General features: G+C 42.2%; 1 protein-coding gene across 12 annotated transcripts in view; it reads right to left on the reverse strand.

Moving 5' to 3' along the window:
* Positions 1-26,847, reverse strand: part of PTPRM (protein tyrosine phosphatase receptor type M) — a 666,818-nt gene extending 639,971 nt beyond the window's left edge. For all 12 annotated transcript variants that reach the window (XM_036321438.1, XM_036321437.1, XM_036321435.1 and 9 more), the window contains exon 1: positions 26,098-26,847. In XM_036321438.1, coding sequence (XP_036177331.1) covers positions 26,098-26,167 — 70 coding nt within the window. In that variant the 5' untranslated portion in view covers positions 26,168-26,847. The remainder of the gene's footprint in view (positions 1-26,097) is intronic.
* Between the last annotated feature and the right edge of the window lie 649 nt (positions 26,848-27,496).

Below are 27,496 nucleotides of genomic sequence, written 5' to 3' on the forward strand. Positions count from 1 at the left end.
GTTGATTTTTGGCTCTGTTGACTAATGAGTTTGCCAACCACTGCTCTAACCAACTGAGCAACCTGGCCAGGGCCTATTATTGATAAGTGAAGACTTTACTGCTTCAGCCGCAAGTGGTCTCAGCACAGATGTGCACCAAATTCAAGTATTTCCAGATAAGTAACAGCAGAGGGGGGAAGAGAACCAAGAATAGGACCAGAACTACTCATGATACAGGGTGGGGCAAAAGTAGCTTTACAGTTGCGAGTATGGAAAGTAATACAACAATTAATTAATAATAATACAAGAATAAACTGGTTTTGCATACTCACAACTGTAAACCTACTTTTGCCCCACCCTATATAATCAACAGGAAGATCTTCATCTATTACTGACAGTAAACATGGTAAGACTACAGACAGAGCAACATTATCCATTTTCTTCTTTTAATGTAATGACCTGAGACTTCACAGCAGGATAAAATATATCTGACATGAAGACCCTTCCTTGAAATGCTGCACCTCCTAGAATGACACTAGGTTGAGCCAGTGTTGCCAAACAACCTCCCTCTAACTGCTGCCCCCCAAAAAGTGGGCGAACATTATGTCAGAAAAAATGTCACTGATAGACATCCCCACTTATGCTGCAATGTAAAAGCCATTGCATAATCAGGTCCATCTCTTTATGCAGGGGCTTTTTTGCAGCCAGCTCCTCCTCAGAGCCACACGGGGATGGTACCAATGTTGCGTAGGTTTTGATACTTCATGAGTGCCTTCCTGAGGTTTTCTTACAGCACGGTGACTTCCTGGGTTCTACCAGCTCCAAAACACTCCAGGCAAAAACCATCTCTGCCCTCATAACGGTGGGGAGCTCTGGGATTGCTACTACCAAGCCTGAGTCTGAAGAGTACCTGGCTCCTGCCCACGTCCAGCTTGGCCTACGTCATTGAATGAGACATTCAGAGAGACCTTCAACTCCAAGGTCCTGGGAGAGTACTGCTGTGGCCTTTGCACAGCAGTGGGCTTTGAGGATGGTAATTTACCCTGCTAGGTACACTGATTTCTCTCCCTAAATCACATCAGCTATACATCATCTTTGCCTCCCATAGAGTTGCCTGAACTGAACTGTTTTCAAAGTACTTCTTCAATTTAGAGGTCAGGCTTTAAAAAATAAGCTCCATGCATTCTGTTGCCACAATGACACCAAAACTAATTAGTGAGAAGAGCATTACTCATTGCATCACTCAACCTGCTGATATGGAGCCCTCAGAGAAAACCGTAAGCAGGAAAAACTGTTTCTGTCTCTCGGAGAAAGACTTCCTGCATTTCCCTGTTCCCATGATTGCCAGCAAGCTTAAAACCAATAGCTAACGGTATATATCCCTTTGTATTTCACACTTATGTTAATAATTTTCTTATGCCTCACTTCAAATAAATTAAATGGAACTCACTACTATTTCTTCTATAAATTTGTTGTTGTTGTTTCTTTTGACAATCAAAAATGACAATTGCTTGCCTAACATCCACAGGACCTACAGTGGAAAAGGAGGAGTTGATGGGGTTGGGGAGTGTATAGAGAGAAAAACTTAAGACTTAATTCTATTTTCAAAAAGCATTTTAGGAAAAAGAGCATCACAGCTGACAGAAGAGTTCTGGGTTCAAATCCCAGCTCCACCACTTACATACCACGAAACCTAAATAAGCCATGCAGGTTTTCTGAATCTTAGCCTCCACGTTTGTGATAGGTGGGTAAATGGCCTTCCTCGCCAAGCTCTTGAGATTCACAATTGCTAGAGTAGGTACAGGCAAGTTATAATCTGTAAAGCTTATATCTGAATAAGCTCTTTAAGTTATGAGCACAGAGGCTCAAGGTTAAAGGCTTGCAAGTAGAATTCCTGCAATGCTATTTCCCCTCGCAGGGAACTAGTGGATAGAAAGTGGACTTAAGTGATCGCTAATGCATTAATGACTGGCATGTGGCAGCGACAATGAGACACACAGATGCAATTTGACATTAATGGGGAGATTTGCCTGTGGTCATGTTCATGGTGGGGAGGAGGCACACCCACGGCCTCTTGCCTTTAACTTGGGTATGAAATCAAACGTCAGCCAAGATTAATTAGAAGCCTGCAGTTTCATTCTCTGCTGTTGATAGGAAAAGTACATTTCCATAATGTGAGGAAACGTTTACGTGGGACAAAAATCTGGCTGACATTGAGGGGAAGGGCTGCTTCATTGTGAATGCTGCCTGTGTGGTGCTTGTCAGGGCAATTACTTTCTGCTCAAGTGGCTTGCTTTTTAACATTTTATTATCTTAGTAACAAAAAACCCTGGAAGCAATAATTATTTATTATGTTAATTCTTTAGCTTTCTTCCTGAAATTTCAGTAAGACCATTAAAAACTAGCTGTGCCCTTGAAACAAACCAGGAGTTTATTAATACTCAACCAATTAAGGGGAAAAAAGAAAAGTAACAGAATGCTCTACACCAGCAATTATTAACTAAGCAGTTCGTTTGCACACTTTCCTTGCCACAAATTTTATTCCAGAAAGCATCCTATATATTTAATTGACTGCAGAACGACGTGAAAGGTGTTTACATCATTATAAGGACCTTGAAACTCTCAAAGGAATGGATGAAACCTGCTCTACAGGTCAAGAAAATGTTCCAACCCAGGTTATAAGGGAAGCCACATTCCCTTTTCACCTCTCACACACATGGAAAGAATCTCCAGAGTCTTTTTTCAACGCACTATGAAGGCCTCCAAAGCAGAGCAATGGTATCTTTACAGGTCAGCTCCCTTTCCCAGCAAGCAGGTGCACACACACAAAACCTTTGTATTTCTTTGTTTGTTTGTTTGTTTGTTTGTTTTAATCCTCACCTGAGGATATAGTTATTGATTTGAGAGAGAGAGGGAGAGATAGAGCGAGAGAGAGAGACAGAGAGAGAGAGAGACAGAGAGAGACTGGTTGCTTTCCTGTCCCAACTGGTGATCAAACCCATACCAAGGCATGTGCCCTGACTGGGAATCGAACCCTCAACCTTTGGGTCCACAGGACAGGGACAGTGCTCCAAAGAGCAGAGCCACACCAGCCAGCTGGTATTTAAGGTATTTATTAATTAAACCTTAACAATGTATCTCTTTCTGGAACTCTATCAGCATTACCCCTTTTTATATCACACATGCTCCAATCTTTTAAAACTCCCCAATGCTAGGACCTCACTGACTGTACAGGCCAGGCCGATTCACTAGGAGCTCCAGAGCAGGGCCACTAAATAAGGCACCCCTTCCAAGACATTGAGATAGCACAGGAGGCTGGGAGCAGTAACCACGTGTCAGCTCCCCTCCTCCGGTAGGCAGCAGCCCGCCAGCTCAAGATCAGGAAAAGTGCAGAATATGTGGGACACAGCAGCCCACAGGCCAAAATTTCGGTGTATGCCTCTGGCCGTTAAGAGACAGGGCCACCCCCAAGGCACTAGGGGCAGAAGATCCTGCCTGGTAGAGGAAAGGAAAGCTTTGGGGACACTTTGGGGACATCACACAGCTTTCCTGACCTGATGGGTGGAATCCATGATGAGCTGGAGCTCCAGAGACTGAGGAGGTAGGTCTCCTTATTGTTCCATCTGCCTTATTTTACCCGCCAAGTCCATATTGCCTGGACAAACACCAATTGTATAAAGCTTCAAAAGTTCATTATCGCCTTTATTTTTCTATTTTCCAGATGACTCTTAAAACCTCTGGTGCCATCCAATTTAAAACTACAAGAGAAAGACTCTTAGTAAGGGTTAGTAGAAATATTAAAAAAGTAAAAATTCTGGCGGCTTCTGGTTTTGAATCAGTTTTCCTTCTCAATGGTACTTCAATTATTTCTTACTTGGAAAGGGCTACAATACATAATACAAAGAATCAGTAGCTTTAAATAAAAAGCAAGCTGCTAAGAATGTTTACGTATAAGCAACAGGACATAGTCAGAGCACCCAGAGGTCAGTGCTAATGCACATCCTCATCCATCCTCCCCAGCCCCACTTCTCCAAGGCGTGGCGCACATTCTCAGGGGCTGAATTCATCACCCTTACTCTCAGAAGAAAGCAGCTGCCAGCCATGGTTTTTAAATATCAGTTATTTCAGGCTATTATCTTTAGTTTTCAAAATAGGCATGGTCCAGTTTTATTTTCTGAAATTGTTTCTCCCTTTAAGCACAGAATACCTGTCCTGTTGTCTGGTGTCTAAATATAAACATAGGCAACCAGCATTAAAAATCAAGCACTGGATTTCTTTCCCTCAAAATAAAAGTAAATCTTAACAGATCTAAGTAAAAATAACAAGCTGGCTCTCCTTCATACTCTCCCTATAACGATGTGTAAACACATACAGCAAGGAAGCTGCTTTATGTCCTTTAGAATACTTCTGAGTTTTCAGCAGCAGGGTGTTCAATCTGTGTGGTTTTATGATGTGGAGGGTGGTGATGGGGGCTCAATTAGAACACACTCACTTGTTAGCCTCATTCACCCTTCCTCCCTCCCTTTATACAACCACTGGCACGCTGCTTCCCCAATCTCTCTGATCTAATTCTGCACAAATGCTTAATAAGGTTGTAGAGATTTAATACAATTAGGAGTGTTGCTCACAAATTAACCAATCCATTAATACTCTAGCAAAGAAACAATTCCAGAGGAAAAGCAGCCAAAAGAGGATTAGAAGACAACTGGCGATGGGTACAATCTGTTTAAAAACTCACATTGCAATGCACTGTCACACATACATCTATATGTTTTGTGTTTTACACATTTCGGAGTGAGCAAAAAAAAAAAAAATGGCAGTAAATTGTGTCATCTGAGAATTTTCCTCTTTCAGTTTGGTTTCTAGAAGTAGGGGAGGACCATCAGTCTTTGCCAATTCGTACTCACAAAATCATCAGAGCTCTTTATTGACTTAAACACTCAGGGATTCAACTCTTACACAGTCACTATTTTAAGTAATTTTCATCATAAGATGGATATATAAACAGACAGAAGGAAATCTGGTAAACACAGAAAAGTTAAAAGCAAAAATACCAACAAAACTACTCTCCAGAAATAACCACGTATTTTGACTTCTAGTTCATGCATTTCCAGTTTTTTTTTTAACAATTTTAAAAATTAAATAAAGTTGGCATTACCCTATACACAGGATTCTGTCACTAGCTTTTGACCCACATCACTCTCTTGTGATCGTCTCATATCCTTAAACATTCTTCTGTGTAATCATTCTCAGTGGCTGCATGACATTCTATTATATGAATACACCAGGACTTAATCTATTCTCTATCGTTGAGTGTTGGTTTTCCCAACTTTTCACTTCTCTAAATAATGCTTTAGTGCATATGCTTTCAGGTTAGTCTGTGTATTTCCACTCCTATTTCCTTGGCATGGATTTATCGTATCTGGATAAGGTCCCACTCTTTTTGCACTCCAGTGCACCATCCTTCTAGGCTCCAGGTGTACACGCTGCTTGGAGAACCGTGCTTCAGATGGCCCATCACTCTGCAAACAACCACTGGCCAAGGGTTGACCTCGGATAACCCACCTCCTTGCTATGTTTTTGTCCCCCTTCCTCCCGGCCCCAAACACACTGCAAATATCCTTATGAATGAAAATTACTAAAATTCTTACTAGATGCTAGTGTTGTATTTTCTGAGATAAATTTGTTTTAATATTAGTGAATAATGTGTCTCATCATTTTCCTAAGCAGTGTGTTACAAAGGTTTGCTGCCTCCCTTTAGAACTCACAGGAAACCTGAGCTCCAGCTTTCTCTAGGGCCTAAACAAACCATTTAACTTGTGCTTCAAGATCCATGTAATAATTCCCACCCACTTCCCATCACAGAAACGTCAGCACCACCACAGGAAGTGAAGGGGGGAATCTCAGTTAATGAAGTGCCTCAGTGCTGCACAGCTGTTTTATGCTGCCCTCGGGCTCCCTGTTCTGCTTCCCGGAAGGAGGGGAGAATCCACCTGGACACCGTCAGTTATACAGAAGATTTAGTTGCATAACCGGAAACTACTTTTTTGCCAGATTCTTTCGGGTCAAATTGGTTCTTCCAGGTAAAATGAGGAATTGACACCACTGTTTCACTTTCTTATGATTAATGATGACTCGTAAGCTAAAGTTCTAACACAAAAATCATTTTTAAATCATAATGACCTGTTTTGATTTCAGAAGGGGTAATTGAGAATAAAATATCTGCCAGAGTCACAGCGTAAGTCCAGACCAGACTTGAATTGAGCTCACCAGCTTGGCCTCTGCCTCCTCTTGTTGAGGGAGAGGAGAAATGAACAGGCTGAGCACAGAAGATGTGCAGGGCAATGAAAATACTCTGTATGATACTATAATGGTGAGTACAGATCTTTATACATTTGTGCAAATCCATGCACTGCACAACACCCAGAGAGTGCGCTGATTTAAACTATGGACTTTGGGTGTAATGTGTGTCAATGTAGGCTCAGTCATTGTAACAAATGCACCACTATGTTGGAGAATGTTGATAACTGGAAGAGGTTATGCATGTGTGGGGGCAGGGAGTAGATGGGAGATCTCTGTACCTTCTTTTTAACTTTGTTGTGAACCTAAAACTGCTCCAAAAATTAAATCATTTTCATTTAAATTGAGGCCTCTATCTGGAAAGATAAAAGCTATAGACCCCTAGGCATAGGGCCCTGCTCCATCATTTTAGGTGTCAGTGTGAAAGTCCAGACAAAAACCACAGAACAGGGGACTTCTGCAGCTGCAGGAAAACTAAGAGGAACACGACACTGACAGGAGGAAGGCCACCAATTTCCATCCTAGCATCAGGTGCGCTCTCCTTTCCTGTCTGCCCTTTCTTAACAGACCCCACACCCTACAAAAGGAAGGCACACCTCTCAGGTATAAAAACATCCATGGCATCAAAGAAACACTGTGAGTTTTTGCTCCCCAAAAGCCTTCTTTAATCATTAATCAAATACCAGCTACTCACTGTGGGGCTTCATGTCTTTCTCTGTCATAGCCATGTGTCATTTCAGGGTAAAACAATGTTCTAGAGATGGAATATTTTAGCCCTTGTGGGATGTTATAAAATCAGATATATTATACAATTTAATGGCCACACATCATTCTTCCCTTGACCATAAAGAATACATGTCATATAAGAATTGGTGAAATTTAAGAAATATATGACATTGATAAATGTTAAATGCAAAAATTGACTTTTAAATGTATCCAAATATATTTATTAGTTTTAGCATATATACTCACTCACACTCAAAGATGACATTAGCTGGAAAGAAAAGGACCTTCAAATAACTAAAAACGTAGATAATCCTGACACCGATTATTTTATTATTTTATTTTTGTCAAATTCAACGAATCTTATATTTTAAAAAGCTATTACATAATAAACACTACATTAGAGCAATAAACTTTTGAATTCTAAAGCCAGGATGATATGTTTTTGGCAAATAGCTGAGCCTAATAAGCCTAAACATTATTCTTAGTATTGCATGTTATTTTATTTTTTATTGAATTTATTGAGATAACATTGTTTCACAAAACCATACGTGTTTCAAGTGTACAACTCAACAAAACATCATCTGCATACTTCATTGTGTGCCTGACACTGATTTTTGTTGTTGTTGTTAATCCTCACCAGAGGATATTTTTTCCATTGCTTTTCAGAGAGTGGAAGAGAGGGGGAAGTGTGTGGGGGGGTGGGGGTGGGGGGAGAGAGAAAGAGAGAGACAGACATCCCTGTGAGAAAGACATATTGACTGGTTACCTCCTGCAAGAGCGCCAACTGGGCACAGGTCGAAAACCACAATCCAGGTACGTGCCCTTGACCAGTAATCAAACCTGTGACCCTTCCGTGTATGGGCTGATGCTCTAATCACTGTGAACATACTAGCCAAGACAAGAAACCTGTAACTGGTTGTGATCAGTTAATTGTAAGTACTAACTGTACTCGACCCAGCCTGATTCTTTTGAATATAATTGTAATGCTTTCCAAATTTTTCAAATTATACAGGAAAATTTCACAAATAAAATACATGAGATTTAGTTTGGATTAAGTGTGCATTTTACAGTAACATAGTGAAAATCCACTGTATCAAACATTTACCTATGATGTAATTTTTCCAGTAAAAGTCAATCCTCGTCTTATGAAATCTTTAATATATTCTACCTCTTAACAAAAAATATGCTATACCAATCTGCCACTGTGTCCATTTATTTTGAGTAGCATATACCTCTTTTATTAAATACTAGAGGCCTGATGCACAAAATTCATGCAAGAGTAGGCCTTCCTTCCGCTGGCTGCCGGCACCGGCTTCCCTCTGGCACTGGGACCTGGGCTTCCCCTGCAGCCCCGGCTTTGTCCAGAAGGTCACCTGGAAGGCCGTCCGGTCTAATTAGCATATGACGCTTTTATTATTATAGAAGAGAATAGGAATGCCCAGCCGGCTTGACTCAGTGGTTGAGCATTGAACTATGAACCAGGAGGTCATGGTTTGATTCCTGGTCAGGGTACATGCCCAGGTTGCAGGTTCGATCCCCACTGTGTGGCATGCAGGAGGCAACTAACAATGATTCTACTCTTCACTGATGTTTCTCTCTCTCTCTCTCCCTCAGCCTTCCTCTCTGAAATCACTAAAAAATATTTTTTAAAAATATAATAGAAAACCTTGAATCCTTATATCTTCAGAAATTGACATAGTTACTTCTGAAAGTATGCCTATGATTTTTAATTATTCCCGAAAGTCAAATACAGTCACACACATTTACCAGAAAAACAGTATGCTTTTTCATTTTGATACTCACTTTATAATTCCTAATTTAGGTGCCCCTTATATTACTATAAATTAATAAAAAACAATAGATTTGCCATGGTTTTATAACGTATTATAAAATATAGTTAATTCTACCAAATCTACATTTTAAACTTGACTAAACTGCTTTAATAATGTCATCTAATTTCTTTATACTTGTTAAAAAAAATTCCTCAAAATGCAAATTAACACTTATTTGAAATTAAAAACTAAGTTAGACCTTTTCTGATATGACCGATTTGACTAACAGCTTTGATGAGAACTTCTGTGCTAACCAGATCATATGATATTTTTCATTCACTGATTAGCCTTAATCTTTCATCTTTAATGTTTAACAAAAAAAGTTTATATATATAAATATATACATACAAAAACTTAATTTTCCTCCTTTAACTGGTATTTACATTATATATATATAATGCATTGGCTAAAGTATATTAAAATTAATATTATTTTTGTTTTCTCAAACATTTCTGCATATTTCTGTATTTCTGGGATAAACAAGGTATCTTTAAGTTTAAAAATAACAGGTGTACTTAACAGTTATTGGTGAATCTTCGTTTACTTGGTCTATCTACTTGGTTTCTTTTCCAGTAAATGAGAAAGTGCATGACTGGACATTAAATCTTTAAGGACTAGTTGTTTTTCAATTTTTTGCTTTGAACAATTTTGAGAATGAAATTAATCAAACTGTCAGCTTATAGGTCATTAAAAATAATGTCTGATGCTGGATCTCAATGTGAAGTGTGGAATATAACTTGAAAACAAGCCGCACCGCTCTAACAAAAATCCTCTACTCTGTCTGCCTCTTTATATGAACAAGTTTCTTGTCCCATATGGAAATAGAATTGGTGTTTTACCTGTTTGACAGTAAGTAATATATACCCACAGATACATGAACCAATTTTTTAAAGCTCAGTTGATTTCTGAACTACTCTCCCAAGAAATTTTAACAATGATTCAATTATATACTAATAATTTTAGTGAGATTTCAACAAGATAAAATTCATCACTAGAGCTTTATAGTCCCATAAAGTCAAAGATAGAATTAAAATTTCAATGTATACATATTTTGTTACACAGAAGTTTAACAAATAATCAGTAAAAGATTTTCAAGCTCAAATATGCTGTAATAGGATAAATAAAATGTAAATACCAGTTGAAGGAGAAAAATTACGGAGGTCAAATTTCTCTCAACTGAATAAACACTTTTTCATGTACTTTTAAATGGATAATGGAGTGTATCAAATCCCTTTGATATTTGAATTCTGTTTCTGAGGGATGCCTTTAAAACAATTTTATAAAAGTTTCATTTTAAAATGTTAACATAGGGCATAAATTTCCTCCCTCTCAACTGTATAACATATGTTGCAAAATTTCATATGTAAACTTATCAATGTGCAAGGAAGTGCCCAGTTTTTAAAATTCTTTAACTGGATACACAAGCATAGAGGTCGGACGACTGTCCAGGGTCAGTGCCTCACAGACAGACCTTGGAACTTATCAGCATCAGCTCCTTGCTCAGGGAAACCATTTCACTAAAGCAGGATCTCATAAACAGTATTTATCCTTTGTTTTGTTCCTCATCCTGAGTTTTGCTACAATACACCCTCCAGAATGAGTAAACTAATCTGTTGACTATTTTGAAAATCATTCCACCAAAGTAAAAAGACCAGCCTGATAAGTGTCCCTAGAGCTGTGTTCTCCTCCCCCTTTATCCTGTTATTCAGGGGCCAATGCCCTTTACAACTGAACCATCTGTACAACCCTCCTTGGACTCCTAGCTAACCAGTTGAAAGGATGCATACACAAAGATCCAGAGTTTTGACAGAAGCAGGTTAAGTTCATGGTGTGTGCAGAGTGAGTCTAACTGTGTCTGATACAGACACAGAACTGGCAGGAACAATATTAGTGGCTTCAGATTCAGGTTGGTCAAGTTCAAATCTCAGCTTTCCCCTTACAGCTTATCTAAGCTTGGTCAGTTTGCTCAGCCTGTGATCTTATTGCCAAGCCTGTAAAATGGGGGTAATTTAGTCATACACAGAAAAAAGCACTTAGAATAATGCTCAGACATTTTAAATATTCTATAAGCATTAGTTTCCTTTTGTTATATTATAATAGTTTTACCCATAAGTACTCTGCTGACTAGATATAAGGCTGATAAATCCCCAGCCGGTGCCTGACATAGACATGGTAGTGGTTATGCCTCACTTACCATTTCTCTTAATTTGAACCAACACTCACTGTCTTGTCCACATCCTTCAGAGGAGAAATAGGATGCCAGTAGCCTGTCCAGTGATAATTCTATTGGGAGAGGAATGGTGATGGTCCAATGGCATGCAGATACCTGCTTGGTTCACCACTGTCTTTTAAAACACACTTATTACTCAAGATGAAAATGCAAGGGAAAGAATGAAAGAAGAAAGAGGAAAAAGAGAAAGTTTAGGATCATGTTAGCAGGTATGAGAGTAAAAGAAGCCAAAATTCTGATTCCTGAAATTTCCCTAATCCCACACACTTTTCTAGCTTTTGGCCAAATTCCCCACCAGCACACTTATCCTTAAATACAGCAGCAAATACAAGCTACTGCAAGGAGACAGAAGGGAAAGAGGCCAAGTCACTAACAGGATCTTCCAATTAAAAAAACAAAACAAAAAACCTATTAAAAGTTTTTTCCTTTCTTCAATTTCCCAGGTCTTTTCCCTTCTGCATCTTCTCTAAGTAGATGACACAAGCTTCAAACACTAGCTTGATTAGGAGGCATTCCATTTTAAGAGAGAGAAAAAAACATTCAAAGGAAATATTATTTAGAGGTCTCTTCCCTCCCCCCTTCCCTCCATGCAGTGTCCACATGTTCATGGGCATCTCCGAATTCCCACTGGCACACTGCAACTCCTCACCCTGCCCCTGTGAGCTCACCCTGCAGAGCCCTGCCTCAGGGGCTTCCTTGCTATAGACTCGGCTTCCAGCGTGCTTGCCAGGCCAGCCCTCAGCTACCTATGTGCCCCTCAGGATTGTCTGTGGGCTCCTGTGAGCAAATCCTCATCTTGGACTCGCTCGTGTCCTGAGTAGCCAGCCCTGCCAGGCCCCAAGGCCTCACACAGAGCTCAGCCAGGAGTCCTCGCCCACGGACGGCGCAGCCACTTCCTAAGGCAGGAGGACTCCGGTGCTGCCTCATTCTCTAGTTCCAGTCCTAGAGAACTTTTTATTTCTGGAAAAGACTATGCCTTGCAAACAACCCTAGACTATTCTTCCAATCACTGACGATCCCTCACCCCTGTGTTCAAATTTAGTGTATGGGACTGACGCACGAAAGATGAATCCTGAACTACGAGGGGTGGCCCAGAATAGAAAAAACAGTATGTGTTCAGAAAGCATCCTGAGAGAGAGAAAAATGCCAACTTAATAGCAATTTCCTATTTATAAAGAGATACAGAACAACAACCTGGTGGCGGTAGCTTTGTTATTTTCACTAAAAGCAAGCCTAGGAGTGCCAGTGGGTGAAGAGTGAGGAGCACAGGTCCTGCTCCAACTGAAACCCTCAGAAACAGCACCAGTCAAGGGTGTGGGACAGCAAGACAGTGCACATGTAGCAAAGACTTCATAGCTGAGGAATCAATTTTCAAAATCATTTAATCTGATCCGCACAATCCTTTTAGATACTCGGGGTATTATAACATCCATTTTATTCTTCAGGGATTTGAGTCACAATTAGAAGACCTGACCCAAATGACATGCCAGATGGGAGCAGAACCAAACATTAGAACCTAAAGGTCCAGTCCTGGTGTCCTCTTCATCCTTAACAAGCAAATCACCCCATTTTCTCTCCAGCTGCTCAGGAATCTTTCCAAATAAGTTCTTATGTATAAATTTGCATCTGTTAAATGATCATCATTTCATAAAAAATAATCTAAACCTATGTTTTAAAAATCACTCTGAAAGATACTGTTACTCTCTTAATATTCACTTATTCTAACTTTCATTACTGTTCAGTTTATTTCGGTCTAAATCTCCCCATTAACACTGCAAAAAAAAAAATGATTTAAATAAGCAAAGTACAAGAATCTATTTATTGCAGACTATTACACACCAAATAGTTATTTTCCATTGTGATTAATTAGACCCGCGCTCATTGGATTGTTTTAAATCCTTCAAATATGGATCTACATGCTTTCTTTGCCTCTGTTGAACCTCAAAAGAAAAAACAATTTGTTCTAAAGAAGGTGATTAACATCAGTCTCCAAAGGCCTGCCCACTTCCACCTGAAGTGAGTCTTAAAATAAATTATCTCTGACCTTAGAGGCACTTTGCCCCTGAGAACACTAAGGCACACAGATAAGAGATTTACAAAGGATTTTACACGTTTCACCTCAATCAGATATCCAGATGCTAAACACAAGAAATTACAAAAACAATTCTAGCCGGGGGATTTGAAGTGACACCGAAGACAACATTCTGCCCTCTTCTGCTCATGAAAAATATGGATAATGACTCTAATCAATTAATTTCATTCAAGTTGCTTAGAAGCTAAGTACTTTTCCTTTTAATTTACTATTTCAGAGGGCTGTGAAATGGCAGTAGTGACACTGCACTTCGGGGCTCCACCAAACTTACAATTGTCTTAAATGTCAAAATGAGAAATTGTACCAAATATTTAAGCATACTTTGGGCCCAACAGGCAGGGACAAGAACACAGGCTTTGGGCCCAAGAGGCCCTGGAGGAAAGGAACACTCTGGGGCTCACAAAGAGATATACCCCTACCTGTGTGACATCCAAAAATGTGTTGGGGCCTCAGTTCCATAAACCATAAAATGGCAGTGCCACCATTTCCACATTGTAGGATGGCTTTGGTAGTGAATAATATGTAAAGGAACCCACACCTAGGTGGCGTGCAACATTCATATTTCCTCCGCCTTCGCTCCTGGGAAACCAGAGGAAATAGAGTTAAATGTACCAGCATGACCACTACTGGAAGAAAACTTGAGACTGGGGAACCATACCCTATGGAGTTTGCAGACATAAAGACAGCACACCAGGCAATGGCTCAAGGTTATTCCATCGTCAAAGGGCTCCAACGATGACAGCAGCTATCACAGACCGGGCACTGTGTTTCCCATAGGATAACCAAGGAGATGACCATCATCCCCTTTCCACAGATGAAGAAACTGGCCTCAGAAAAGCAATGTGACTTTCACAGCTGATAAATGACGCAGCCAGGAGGAAAATCTCACGCTAAATCAGGCTGTAAATCACCTTCAGCACACACCTGGGGACACAGAAGACTGATTGACTGATTGATTTAGCTATTTATTTGTTTGTTTATTTATTTATTTATTTTTAATTGTCAGTTAGCCGATGTGACCTCTGAAGCAAATCAGAATGCCACTGAATGAACCTATTTACAGATAAGGATCTGAGTTCCCTGAAGTCAAATAACTTCCTTCTCAGATGGCAGTAAGTGGCAGGGTGGGGACCTCAAATGCAGACCTTTCCATCCTAATTTTTTTTTTTTTCCATGCTGCCAGTGACTTCCCAACTGCGTTCTTCAAAGCAGAGGCATCTCGGAGCAGGGACCCTGGGTTCTTTCTGGCAGACCCCTCTCCTTGTATCCTCTACAATGTGGCCCTGCAGCCGCACACAGCAAGGACTGAGGCCTATTTCCGCGCCTTTGATGGTTGGCTGGCCTTGTGACTTGCTTTGACCAGAATAAGAAGGTGGAATGTGCCCTTATAATGAGCATGCCAAGAGGCCTCGGCCCACTTCTGCCCTCTCTTTGGAAACTCTGCCTGCTAGGTAATGAACGGCCACGTGGAAGAGAGCCCAGCTGACCCAGGTGAGGCCATCCTAGACCAACATATAACCACTCAGCCCCCAAAAAACAGGAGTGCCCAGCCAAGATCTGCTGCATAGAGACACATATATAACGTACACCAAGCCCAGCTTAGATCCACAGACCATCCATGAAACATGAAAAATAGTTAACGGTGTTGTTTTAAGCCTCCAAGTTTTGCAAGATTTGTTTCATAGCAATAGCTAACACTCGTTCCCCAATTTGCAGTCACTTTTTAAATCTGTCCACAAAAATTTTGTTTAACCAAAAGATTTTTCTATTTTCTTACCTATGTAAAATTTTGCTTAACTAAGAGGCTTTAAAAATAAGCTGATAAGTACTGAACTTGGCTATAACTTCTCTACTATCTTCCCACTCCAGTGTGCTTCACCTTTAGTGAGCTATATGATACATGGTGTCATTAGAACGTAAAAGAAATGCACAGACACAAAAGTTACATTTAAGGCACACCTGTGAATGGCAACTACATCCTCAAGTACAAAGGAAAAGAGTGAGCCTCCTTTATGCAAACCTTCCTTTGTGCAGAGGCAGCCCCTGGCAAGTGTGGGAGCATCTAAAATCCTCTAGACATCTCTTCAACACCCACTACCTTTTACTAAGCAACTTCATGCTATATCAGGCAGGCTCTTAGATCATACCCAGTGTTCTAGGTATTTTCTCCTACCCTCATCTATCTGTGGGGAGCGGCTCCCAGGTGGCTAGGACACTAGGTGATACAGGCTGCCTAAGGCGCAGCAGGTAAACAAAGCTTGATCAGGTGCATGTAATTGAGTAGATTCGAAACTCAGGAGAATGTTGTAAACATCTTGACCACGCCCTTACTTTGCCTCATGGAACCTGGCTATAAAGACTTGGCTTGCAGGCCCTGACACTGTCTCTCCATCAGAGAGGGCAGCGTCCCACCCAGACCCAGCTTTCTTCTGTTATCTGTCTTTTCTTAATCCTTCACGGCCCTTTCAGGCTCACTGAACCTGGCTGTGCTGGCACGGCACACCATCCAAAATGACCCATTGATCCAGGTCTCATTCTTACACCATGGTATCTGACAAACTAGTTTGAGCTAAGATATACTAGATGACAAGCCTCATGCTCTTTAAGTGATTGGAGAGACCTCATAGATCCTTGAATCAAATGTCTTCATTTCACGAATGAGAAACCTGACACCTAAGGATGTCAACTTATTGAGGTGACAGCCAGTTGAGGATGTCATATTTAAGATGACTTAATAATAAGCCACCTCTCCCAGAGATGACATTTCAACAAGCACCTTTCTTCCTTGGTCAAAATGATGAGCTAGTGGAAATTTCAAGTGCTTTAACAGACTGGTGTGCCCATTTTTAGGTTTGTGAGTATGTGAAGAATTACTACAATCAAAATGCCAAGATTGTGGCCTATGCTTCTGGGGTGACTAAGGCCAATAATTTTGCAATCTCCATATGTTTCAGTGCAGATGAGATGAAGGAACAAGTGCTGGAAAATAATCTTCCCAATATCATCTTGTTTCATTATCTTCTTTAAATGAGACATCTCAAAAGGCATCTATAAAGATCTAAAATCATGTTATTATTGTTCTAAAATGTCTTTATTCTTTCACTGTAATACCCTAAAAATTCCAGACTGATATCACATTTACTAGAGGCCACCAAAGTGGAAGATGGGTATGAAGCAGGTAAGTTCTTATAAAAATCTTGCTTCATAATTCATTTTCTCTTCTGACACCAGAAAGCCTCCACTTCATAGAAGAAATTCTCTCCAGCCAATTATAGTTTGGTACATAAAACTTCATGTGATGATCCTCAGATGCTTTCTTAACACTAGTCAAGAAGATGGTAATAAATCATCCAAAGGGTAGAATCATTACTAATTTCAGAAGTCGCTAAACTTTAATGAGCACCAAACTCCTCTGAGGTGTTTACCAGTTTGTGACTCGATTCCAGAGATTTCTGACTCAGTAGGTCTGTGGGGCCATGAATATGCATTTTTAAGAAGAGCCTCAGGTGACTCCGATGCAGGTGTCCCACAATGCCTTCCATGGCACTGAGTAGTTAGTGCTGGCTTTTCATGATATGATCGCTTTGTTATTTTCAGGGGTTTTTCTTTTAAAACATAATATTGGCCAAATGTCAATGACATATATGTGTGTATAACTACATATACATCACCTGTACGGCCTCCAGGCAGAAATATCAAGACCTTGAACCAAGAAAGGGGATCTCTTAGTCTGAATCATATGAAACTGCCAATACTCAATCTTTTCTGACCTATACAAACAGTGAATTCATATGGTTAAACCTACAATGGACATGGACAATAGCAGAACAAACTGATCCCCCCTTTTCCTCACGATTGAACTGACATAGCCCTGTCACCTCAAGAGGCCTCCTAACATCATGGCATTGGTTTAGTCTTTACAATAATCCAAAAGGGTATTTTTCCAGAAAAGAAAACCAGGGCTCAGAAAAATTATATAACATGCCCAAGGCCACATGGGATTCAATGGTAAAAACAGAATTCAAAACCTAGAATACCTGATCTGTCCTGGTAGTGGGAGGAGGGATGGGGGAAGAGAGGAGGGGACTCTGGCCTTCTTTCCACACCGCAGGGACCGCCCCCCCTCCCCCCAAGCTGAATTCAGGGCCTTAACACCCTCCACTTGCCCAAGTCCCTCTGTGACTGGGCAGGTTCCCACTCCAAACCTTCTGAGAGTCAGTAACACAGAACTGTCAACAAGCTGCCCACAGTGGCTCCCTGCCCATAGACCAGTCCTGGAAAGAAAGGGAGGGGCTCGCTAAAAAGCCATACAAACCACAAACAGGAAGAATATGGTAACTAATAAACTGAGAAAATAAGGCAAGAAGCCCCATAATATACACACATAACATAATCCCAGTCAGTAAAAATTGTGAAGATTTATACCACATTCAGTGGTCCACATTTCAAAAGCCTCTTTTTATTAAGTTTCATCACCTGAGAGAGTACCACACTGGATGGAAAAGGAAGGAGAGCACGCCAGCTGTACTAAAGATGAGCCAGTGGTAAGGTATGGAAGTCTGAGCTCTGTGTAGGTAAATTTCATTCTATGTCAGATATAAAACTTCAGAGACAATATGTACTTTTCCCTGTCCTGTACCTTCTTACTAGTGAACCATGGTTCTTTTAATACACTAATGACTAAATCACACCCCCCCCAAGAGGCATGATAAACCTACCACATAATAAATTTTGTTTTTTAGTGATCAGTATTATATCAAAATTCTATGTTCCAGCAAAAACTGATTTAAATATTTTGATTATATATGATAAAATTACAGGCTTAATTTTACATAATTAACAAAAGGTAGCACTTTCCCCCTTAAATTTATAAACTGAAACTTTACACACCTATAAATTGCTAAGGTTACCAAGCACAAAACCCACCACCTGGGCCTATGGTTAAGGTTATTACAAACGCTTAAAAAACTCAAACTTTATAGAAAGAAAAAAACAGCAATGAGCCTAAGTAATGTGGTATTTTTTTCTTCCACAAGGGAACTTCATTCAGTCATTTATTTATTCATTTATTCAACAAATGTTTACGGAGTGATTACTACATGCTAAAAACACTGTTCAGTAATTTGAATTACACATTATCAGCATTTATTTTAAAAGGAATGCTTCAGACCACTTTATAATTTTGTATCTAGATAGAAAACAGCAAACCAATTTCAAGCATGTGGTTATGACATGATTTAAAGTACCTCAAACTACTCCAACTGAGAAGAGAGAGCAAATAGAATCATCAAAACTGGATTGTGGAACAGACTGATATACCTCGATGTGAAGTTGGAGGGATGAGAAGAGATAAACCAAAGAACTTATATACTTACATGCATAGCCCATGGACACTGGCAATATGAGTAGGAAGACCTGGGGGGAGGAGGGAAGGATGGAAGGAGAGAGGGATGGGAGGAAAGTGGGAGATATATGTAATACTATCAACAATAAAAATATATTTAAAAAATAATAATCTAGGCAATGAAAAAAAACTGGATTGTGAAAAGGGTGTGGTCTAGCTCCCTTCATCGTATCAGAAGGCCATCTCTGAACCTGTTCTGATTCTATCTCTCTGGAAGCAGGGGAAAAGTAGTGGGGCCTCAGTAATCCAGACTGAAACATATACTTTTCATTGTATGCAATAACTCTGCTTTCTGCATAGTGAATAGGAATGAGAGATTAAAATGAATATTCACCCATCTGAAAACAAACTGATGCTCTGTAAATGTAGCCCATAAAAAGTAAATGCTTTGCTTCTGCTCAAGCTGCTTGCGTTTTGAAATAAATCATTCTGTTAAACAGTGGCCTTTTCCTCCAGGGCAGATTCTAAAGTCAGCATCCATTTTAACAAGTCTCTGACAACACTACTCTCCGCACTCTCTCCTGTACACCTGGCAATCATTGCTCTTTGGCCTGCGAGGTCATGCCCCTCCCCCATTCACCCCAGTTCTAAGGTAAGTGACAGGGGCTTCTCCTAGCACATCCTCCATCCTCTCCTTGCTTTCAACTCAGGGCCCAACACTTGTGGGTCACATAAAAAGTTTGTAATGACTCATGGTCTTCTGAGTTGTAAGCAGACAAACTTACTGAATCGGATTTCCATATAAATTTTAATGACTTCCTGATTTATATACCTAAACTGACAGTGTTGTAGAAGTAATCTCTTGCAGATGTAAGCACAGTACACAGGCCACTGCATATGAATGTTACACACCTACATATGTCATTCACTCCACTGCGTTTTCTAGTCTACTACTAAAATGCCTGATGGAGAAGGCCCGAAAGGTTAACATGAACTCTTACTTAATGTGCACATATATACTACTTCTTTTAGTTCCACTGCTATATATAGAATAACAACAACATATCTTACAGCCAAGAAAAAGAAAGAATGAGGAAGATGATCACAGATGAACCTACTTGGGGTTGGTGCTTGAACAACAACAAACTAAACTACAATGATTACTAGTAGAACTTCCACGAAAGAATTTAATTTCACAATAAAGAGAGAAACGTGTACAGGAAGATGAATTTCCACTAACTAGCATGCCTTCCTTCAGCTGTGAGTGAGTGCAGGCAGCCTGCTGGAGAAGGCTGGGCCTCTGGTTCCTGCAGGTGGGGTTAGGCATGCAGCTACACCTAGTGATCAGCTGCGGATTGCAGCAGCAGGAGCAGGAAACAGGAGGCTGGGCTGCCTTGTGAAAATTCCCTCTCTCGAAGTCTGGTGACAACGTTTTCAAGATAAATTTGTTAAATGACATCACAATCACCCTTATTTGCCTCGAGTATTAAATGACAGAGATGCAATGATTGTCTTTTGTGAATAACAGAAAAACAAGGCTCGATTTTAGGATACACATTGTCAGTATTTTAAAGAGATGTATAATGAAAACCTTTCATTTTCTATTTGAAAGTTGAGTTCATTTCCAAAGGCAAAATTTCACATTTCCACATTACAACTCCAACTTCTATGTATATTAATTCCCAGTTCTCTACTAAGAAAGTCCTTGTTCCTTTTCTATTTCAGCTGATTTTGAAACTTTTAATAGATGGATGATTTTTCAAAATATGGAAACTAGATCTTTCTTACCTTTGCTCATTGCCATCCCAGTGTTGCCTCACCAAAGAGGGGCCTCACAGAGTGAGCGTTCATGAAATATTTACTTGAATTAAAGGCATTATCGTAATAGGCACATTGGGCTCTCTGCTTATTACAACAAGCCAAAAAAATTTCTTCTATACACAATATCAACCCAGAAAAATTTCTAATGGCTAATCATCACTGCAAAATTTAATTAAAACTTTACATTGTGGCAAGTAAAAATATAGAAAACTTTTTTTTACAACTGGCTGGATCCAATATCTTCCCCAGATAAGACTATTATTTGAAATGTCACACTGGCAGTTTCACCTAACAATCACATCAGCCTGTGCATAATTTTGGCTGTGCTCACCAAGAGGCTAATAAGTGCATGTGAATTCTGTTTTCACCCCTAGTTCTCTTTCAGCTCTTGTCAAGGGAGGCTGAAAATGCAGGACGGGGATGCCAGTGCTTTTGGGGATGCCAGTGCTTTTAGAACAGCAGTTATCACACTTCAGCGAGTATCAGAATCCCCTAGAGGGCTGTCCCAACAGCCTGCTGCCCGAGTGCCCAGAGTTTCTGATTCAGTAGGCCTGGGCGTGGCCCCAGAGTCTGGGTGTTTAACAAGTTCCCCAGATGCTCATGCTGCTGGTCTACGGACAACACTTGGAGAACTACTCTTGTGGAACAGCGTTTCTCAGACTATGGCTACAAACCAGGATCGCCTGGGGATGCAATGGGAGCCTCCAGGGACCTTCCACTTTAGCATTGCCATGGCTCGGCACAGAAACCAACCTTGGGAAGGACCACCCTCCAGGCGATCCTGGGCACACTAAGTTCTGAGAAGCACAGATTGAAACAAAGTTCACTGCCAACACTGGCTCAACACCCCCAAGTCCTTCCCGAAACCACCGAAGCTGCTGAGGTATAGATCTATGGGCACATTGTGTCACTCCTGCTTGCCCTCCCTTCCTTATGTTCCACCCTTACCAGCAAAGAGAGTGTAAGGACAGCGAGCCGCCCCTGCTAGGATGTCCAGAACTTACGTGGCTTACACCTGAGCACACAGCCCTTCCCTTCTCGTGTATGTTTCCTTTTATTTTTCTCTCACACAGTCCCACCCCTTAATTATGCCCTGGCCTTGCCAGCCGCCCCACTGATGGTGGGACTACAAACTACCAAGGTTGATGACTAAAGCTTTCCTACTCCCCACCCAACACCAAGCCCTACCCCTTTTCCCTGTAGTTTTTTGGACTACAGTGTAGACTCAGGATTTCTGATGACTAAACTGAAAACCACAGCAGTATTTTAGGAACCTGAGAAGCTGAATCTTCCTATGATGGGAAGTTTCTATTATTTTGTATCTTTTTAAAATTTATCATCTGAGTTTGAAAAACTTTTGTAATTAAACCTTCTCTCACTTATAACATAAGCTTATTAATATGTTGATTCATAAAGAAAATATGCACACTAAGATATGGAACTGTGAGGAAGTTTGTGGGAAGTTGAATTCCAAAGAGTAAAATCTTAGATTAAAATTAAAAGCATGATGTACATCACCCTTACGAAAAATGTTTTACTGTTGAAAAGTATGTAACTAATTAAAACGCCTGATCCTCTAACTATAAAAACTATGTCCTTAGATTTAGATAATAACACTCATTGAAAGGAAACAATACTTAATACAAAAGAGTTCCTCTACCGAAATGGATATATACAGCCTACTGATTCCTAGAATGTATTACAATTGCTAGGGATCTATGAAAAATTTAACTAAAGTCAATCAACTTTTATAGAATTGTCACAGAAATACTTACATGTTAAAACTTACTTTTCCCCAAACTAAAGATTATGCTTAATTCAGATACAGTTTATATAATCTGAACACATAATACAATTTACTTTTTCATTATGTTCATTTAGAATTACTCACTGTATATATATATTACTTATCCATATATCACTATATATATATATAAGTAACTTCTCTTCTAAAAACCTTTAAACGAACCCTTTGAAAACAGGATAGACTAAATCCTTTAATATTCCAGATCAGAACAATTTGCTGCACTCACACAATACTTCTTTACATACACATAACACTGAAAATGTTATAGTAATTTCTTGGCATATTTCTTTCATGCCCACTGATTTCAATTTTAAGTATGTTCATCACATCAATGATCAATCTAGTGAAAGCACCATAAAAATATAAAATGTCATGACTCTAAGTTATCTGCATAAGAAAAAGTCAAACAGCTAACCAAATCTATTCCCACTCTTTGTAAATTTAAATATGTTAAACTGTTGTATTTTGAAATAAATTTAGACATATAAAAACGTTGCAAAAATAGTACAAATACTTTACACACTTTACCTGCCTTCCACAACACAGCATAACCACAGACTTACCAAAACTAAGAAATTAAACATTGGTACAATACTACTAACTAACGTCCTTAAAAGAATATTTTGAAAAATGAATTTCTCAACAAGCGTCCCAAATTCATCGTTAAGGTTTGATCTGTCCCAAATACTTACAATAAGGAAACAAAGGGCCCAATCTGTATTTCTATTTCTGCAGACCAGAGTTTGCTTAACAGAACTTAACACATCAGTCCCATTATAATGTAAAACTAAGCACTTTGTTGTAGAATATATATTATAACTTGGCTCTTTGAAAAACTGGAAGAAAGAGGAATAGCTTGCCAGCTGTTTGGCTTTCACTATGGAAAAGAATTTCAAGCAAAAGTAAAATGATTTCTTCCTCACAGCTAACTTATGCATCTTTTTACAAAAATTATTTTTAGTGATCATTAAAAGCCTAGAAGGCAGAAAGTGAGCCTCCAATATTTTGCCTAACAAATTAAAAATTATCAAAATAATAATTTTTAAATGGAATGTTTACAATAGATGAAGTCATCATGGACCAAAAAACCTCTTTCTTTTCTCTTTTTCTTACAGTAAGTTTAGCACTCTATTTCTGATGTCTGGCATCCAAATTACATGTAGTAGACTTCCAGAAATGATTAATTAACAATTATATAAATTCCAAACCCATTCCACAAGAGGATATGAGAATGAGGAGTACTGCATAAGGGGAACAGCCAAGTACCTTGTGTATAAATCTTAGTTACATAAAAATACCTCCACTGATTACATAGAACCTCATGAGTTAGTCCTTTGGGTGGCCTAGGGGACCTCTAAGGAAAATGTTCCTTTCATATGAGGAAAAACGCAAGCGAATTCTAAATTCTAACAATCACTTCTATCCCTCCCTTTTGTGTCAGTCAAGTCAAGTACAGTTTGCATGTTTGCAAATGACCAGGATTGGTAACTTATTCAACAGATAATATGTTAAGTCTAAGGCTCTACCCTAAGTGTTTTATGGAGAACCAAAAGGAAAATAATTTACTTGTCTTCAACAAGCTTACAGTCCAGCTTCTCTATCTTTAAATTTGTGTCCCATGTTAGGTGAAAAGTAGCCACATTAATACAATCTCCAAAAGAATCATAAAAAGAAACTGTCATGTCTCTCATAATATCATAATTAACTTTCTCAACATACGTGACTTTTCCAAAGCATTAAGTGCCTTATATCTGTATCACCTAAAATACAAAGTAGAGAGAGGAAAAAAGGGAATGTGCTGCAACATAACTGATCCTTGAGTACACAAAGCTTGCCAACTTTAAATTTTTAAAATGCCAATATTTCTAAGCAATCTCTCAGATACTGTCCTTCATTTCCCCTTTACCCATGAATATACTAAGGTAACTCTGGCTTTCCAAATATAGGGAGGACATATCAAGTAATGGTATGGTAAGTCAAACAAATAGAATGATCTATTTCCTCTGAGGGGGAAAAAAAAAAAATCTGGCTAAATTTTAGTAAAGGTCTGTTTCAGTTCAACTGATAATTTAAATCAGCCATAACACAGACACAGGTCAGTACTACCCAAGCTGAAATACTTTTTAATGATGAGGAACTAAATTGTATAAATAAGCAACATAAATATTTGTTTCCAAACTCTTGCACACAACTTAATAATCCATCCAAATGCTACTTGACAAAGCTTAACTTCAAACAAATCCCAAGCAGGGAGTTATACTTCTAAGGTCCTCATACTTGCCTTCTAATACTAATGAGTTGTAAAGCTCTAATACTGGCAAATCTACTCCATATTTCACTAATAAAGAATGCAGGCCAAAATTTCCATCAATCTTGTATCAGGCAGCAGTGTGTCACTTTGTTAAATCCCTGAAGCAAGTGCAATTACCAGACAGTTAAGAAAATACTAAAGTTAGGAAAAGGGTATTTCTCTATTGAAGTTGGTTTGGGTTTCACAGCACTGAGCCAATCAGGCAAGTAACTGCAAGCTCAACTTCATCTCTGCCGCCAACTGTGGTCAACGGTCCTGCAGCTCAGCAACACATGTGCCTGTATGTGCCTCGGATGCCAAGGTGTAAAAATGTATGTCTCCACAGGCCGGAGAGCCAAATGTCCTTTCCAATGTTTAAAATATGCGTTTACTGCCAGTGAAAATCTCCATCAAATTACAAAAAAAAAAAAAAAAAAAAAGTCCAACTTAGTCATTCCTCCAGAATGGAAACCTACTTCGCAACCCAAGTTTAAGGCCAAACAGCGGGCTTTTTATGAAAAGAAAAGCAAGATGCCCAGTGCCACAACTGTATCTGGACCTTAATGAAACTAATACACATGAGAAACCAAGTGTGAAATGTGCAAGCGTGTGCCGTCCATCCACGCATGTGCTCCAGGTACTACTGGCGATACAGAGGTAATCCCTGTAACACTGCCCGACCCGGACTCAGAACGCTCCGCGCTCGCAAGCAGGCACACGTGGACACACACACTCACATGCACTGCCAGTCTCTCTCTCTCTCTCTCTCTCTCTCTCTCTCTCTCTCTCTCTCTCTCTCTCTCTCTCTCTCTCTCTCACACACACACACACACACACACACTCACACTCACACTCACACTCACACACTCACATGCACTAGCAGTCCCTGCCCACCTGGGACCCCCGGGGGCGCGGCTGGGCTACCACGTTGCCACTGGCCAGCGCCGCTCTGCTGGGGATCCAGGGTGGGGAAGTGGAGGTCGGCGGGCAAAGGGCCTCGGTGGCGCGAGGCCTGGGGTGCCGGCCACTCCCTCCTGGGCCGCCGAGTCTCCCTCTGGCACGGAGGAGGAATGCCCGCTTTGGCTTTCCGGAGCTGCCACGCGACTGCCTGAGGATCCCTGGTCACCGGGGACGACCGGCCGGGGCGGCGGCGGGAATGGCAGGGTGCTGGGCGACCGTCACAGTCCCTGGCGCTGCAGCCGGTCGGCACGATCGCCACGGGCGCAGCCTAACACCGGAGAGCCCGCCCGGCCGCTGCTCCGGGTCCGAAGGACCGCGCAGCGCCCACGCCCGGCGGCCGGCGGCTGCAGCTCCGAACTTCAGGCAAAGTTTTCTGCCGTTCCTCTCGGAACCGGCCGGGGACTCGGAGTGATGGCCGTCCGCCCGGAGTGCAAGCCCAGCCAGCGGGGGAGCGGGGGCCAAGATGGGAGTCCCTGGCTCCGGGGCTAGCGCTCCTGGCCAGTCCGCTCCGCCAGCGCGAGTCCTCGGTGCCCGCCCTCCCCAAAGGCCCTTCACCCAGCGCCGGCCAACGGGCAGGATCGGTGCCCGGCCCGTCGCGCCCCCTCCCCGGACGCTTCGACCGCCTAAAACTCTCCCACCCAACCGGAGCCGCCGGCGTCCCGGGCTCCCGCTCCGGCCCGCCTGCCCCAGGCGATGGCAAAAGTGGCCCCGCTCACCTGAAAACGCCTCCCCGGCGGCAGTTAGCAAAAGTCCGGCCAAAGTCGCCAGGCCGATCCCAAGTCTCATGTTGCAGAGTGCGCGCCGGGCCGCTCCTTGGCCGCGATGGGTGGGCGCGCGAGGGCGGAGGGCGGTCGGGATCTTTGGGTTCAAGGCGAAGAGAAACAGAACCAGTCTGCCAAAGTGCCAACGGCTGCACGAGTCCGAACTCCCGGGGCTCCTGGGCCAGGAGAGAGGGTCCTGATCTCCCGGCCCGGCCGCTGACCCCACGAGGCGTCTGGCGCTGCTGCAAGAGGGAGCGGAGGGCGCGTCCGCCGAGCCCAAATCCGCCCTCCGTTCCAGCGGGTGCCGCCGCTGTCCTTCCCCGGCTCCTGTCCGAGCCGCCGGCCGTGGCCGTGGCCGTGGCCGCGCGCGTCCCGCCGGCTGCCCCTCCGCCGGCAGCCCCGAGCCCAGCCCCCGGGAGGCGGCGCGCCAGTAGCCGAGCCCGCGCCGGCTCCGCGCGGGGCGCTTGCTCCCGGACTGACTGGCGGTGCCCCGCAGGCCGGCTGGAGGGGGAGCCCACGTCACGGCCGCCAGGCGCCGCCGCGGTCCGCTAGGGGGCGTGAGCGCCACCCCGCCGGCCCGCGCTGGGCGGCAGCGGCGCCTCCGGGGGGAGCGCGGCTGGGGCGGCCGCGGCTGCCACCGCCGCGCGGATGTGGCGTTAGCGGAGCGCGGAGGAAGGGCGAGACGGCTTTCCAGCCGGTCCCCCTCCTGGCCCCAGGCGCGCCTACGGCTGGCGGCTGGCCGGGCGGGGAGCTGCGCCTCGGCCAGAAGTTTGTCCCGGGTCGGGAGCCGCTAGTAGTTTGTGGGAGTGGCGACGGGACCCGAGGCCTGCGGCCCCGCGAACGGGGCGGCGGAGCTTCGAACCGGCGGCGGACATCAGCGTTACCGAGCAGGGCCAGCGTCACCCCCGTTGCAGGGCCCGCTCTCTCTGGAGGCTGCGGGAAAGCGGAGCCAGGAGGTCGGGGAGGCTCCGAAGGGCCCCTGGCTTCTCTGCGCCCGGGGCAGAGCGAAGTTGGCCGGCGCCGGGGAGGGAGCGGGACCCGGGAGCGCGGCAGCACGGGAGCTCTCCAGCTCGCCCGCGGGCTCCACGGACAGGCGGGCTCCAGTCCCTGAGCCCAGAACCCGCGAGGCAGGACCGCTCTGCTGCTTCATTGTGCCTCCTCCATCCCGAGTGGGCCGCGGGCAGTGCACGCGTGGAAAGCGGCGTCACACCGAAAAGAGGGCTTGGACATAACCAGTGATTTCTGTATCTGGTGCAAAGTGTTGAGAAAAGGGAGAGGAGGAGATGTGGGTAATGAATCAAATAATGTCTTGAGATATTTCATTTACCATTTGGGGCATGGGTTGACTATTATA

Source organism: Myotis myotis, unplaced genomic scaffold, assembly GCF_014108235.1.
Source record: "Myotis myotis isolate mMyoMyo1 unplaced genomic scaffold, mMyoMyo1.p scaffold_m19_p_9, whole genome shotgun sequence".
Lineage (NCBI taxonomy): Eukaryota > Metazoa > Chordata > Mammalia > Chiroptera > Vespertilionidae > Myotis > Myotis myotis.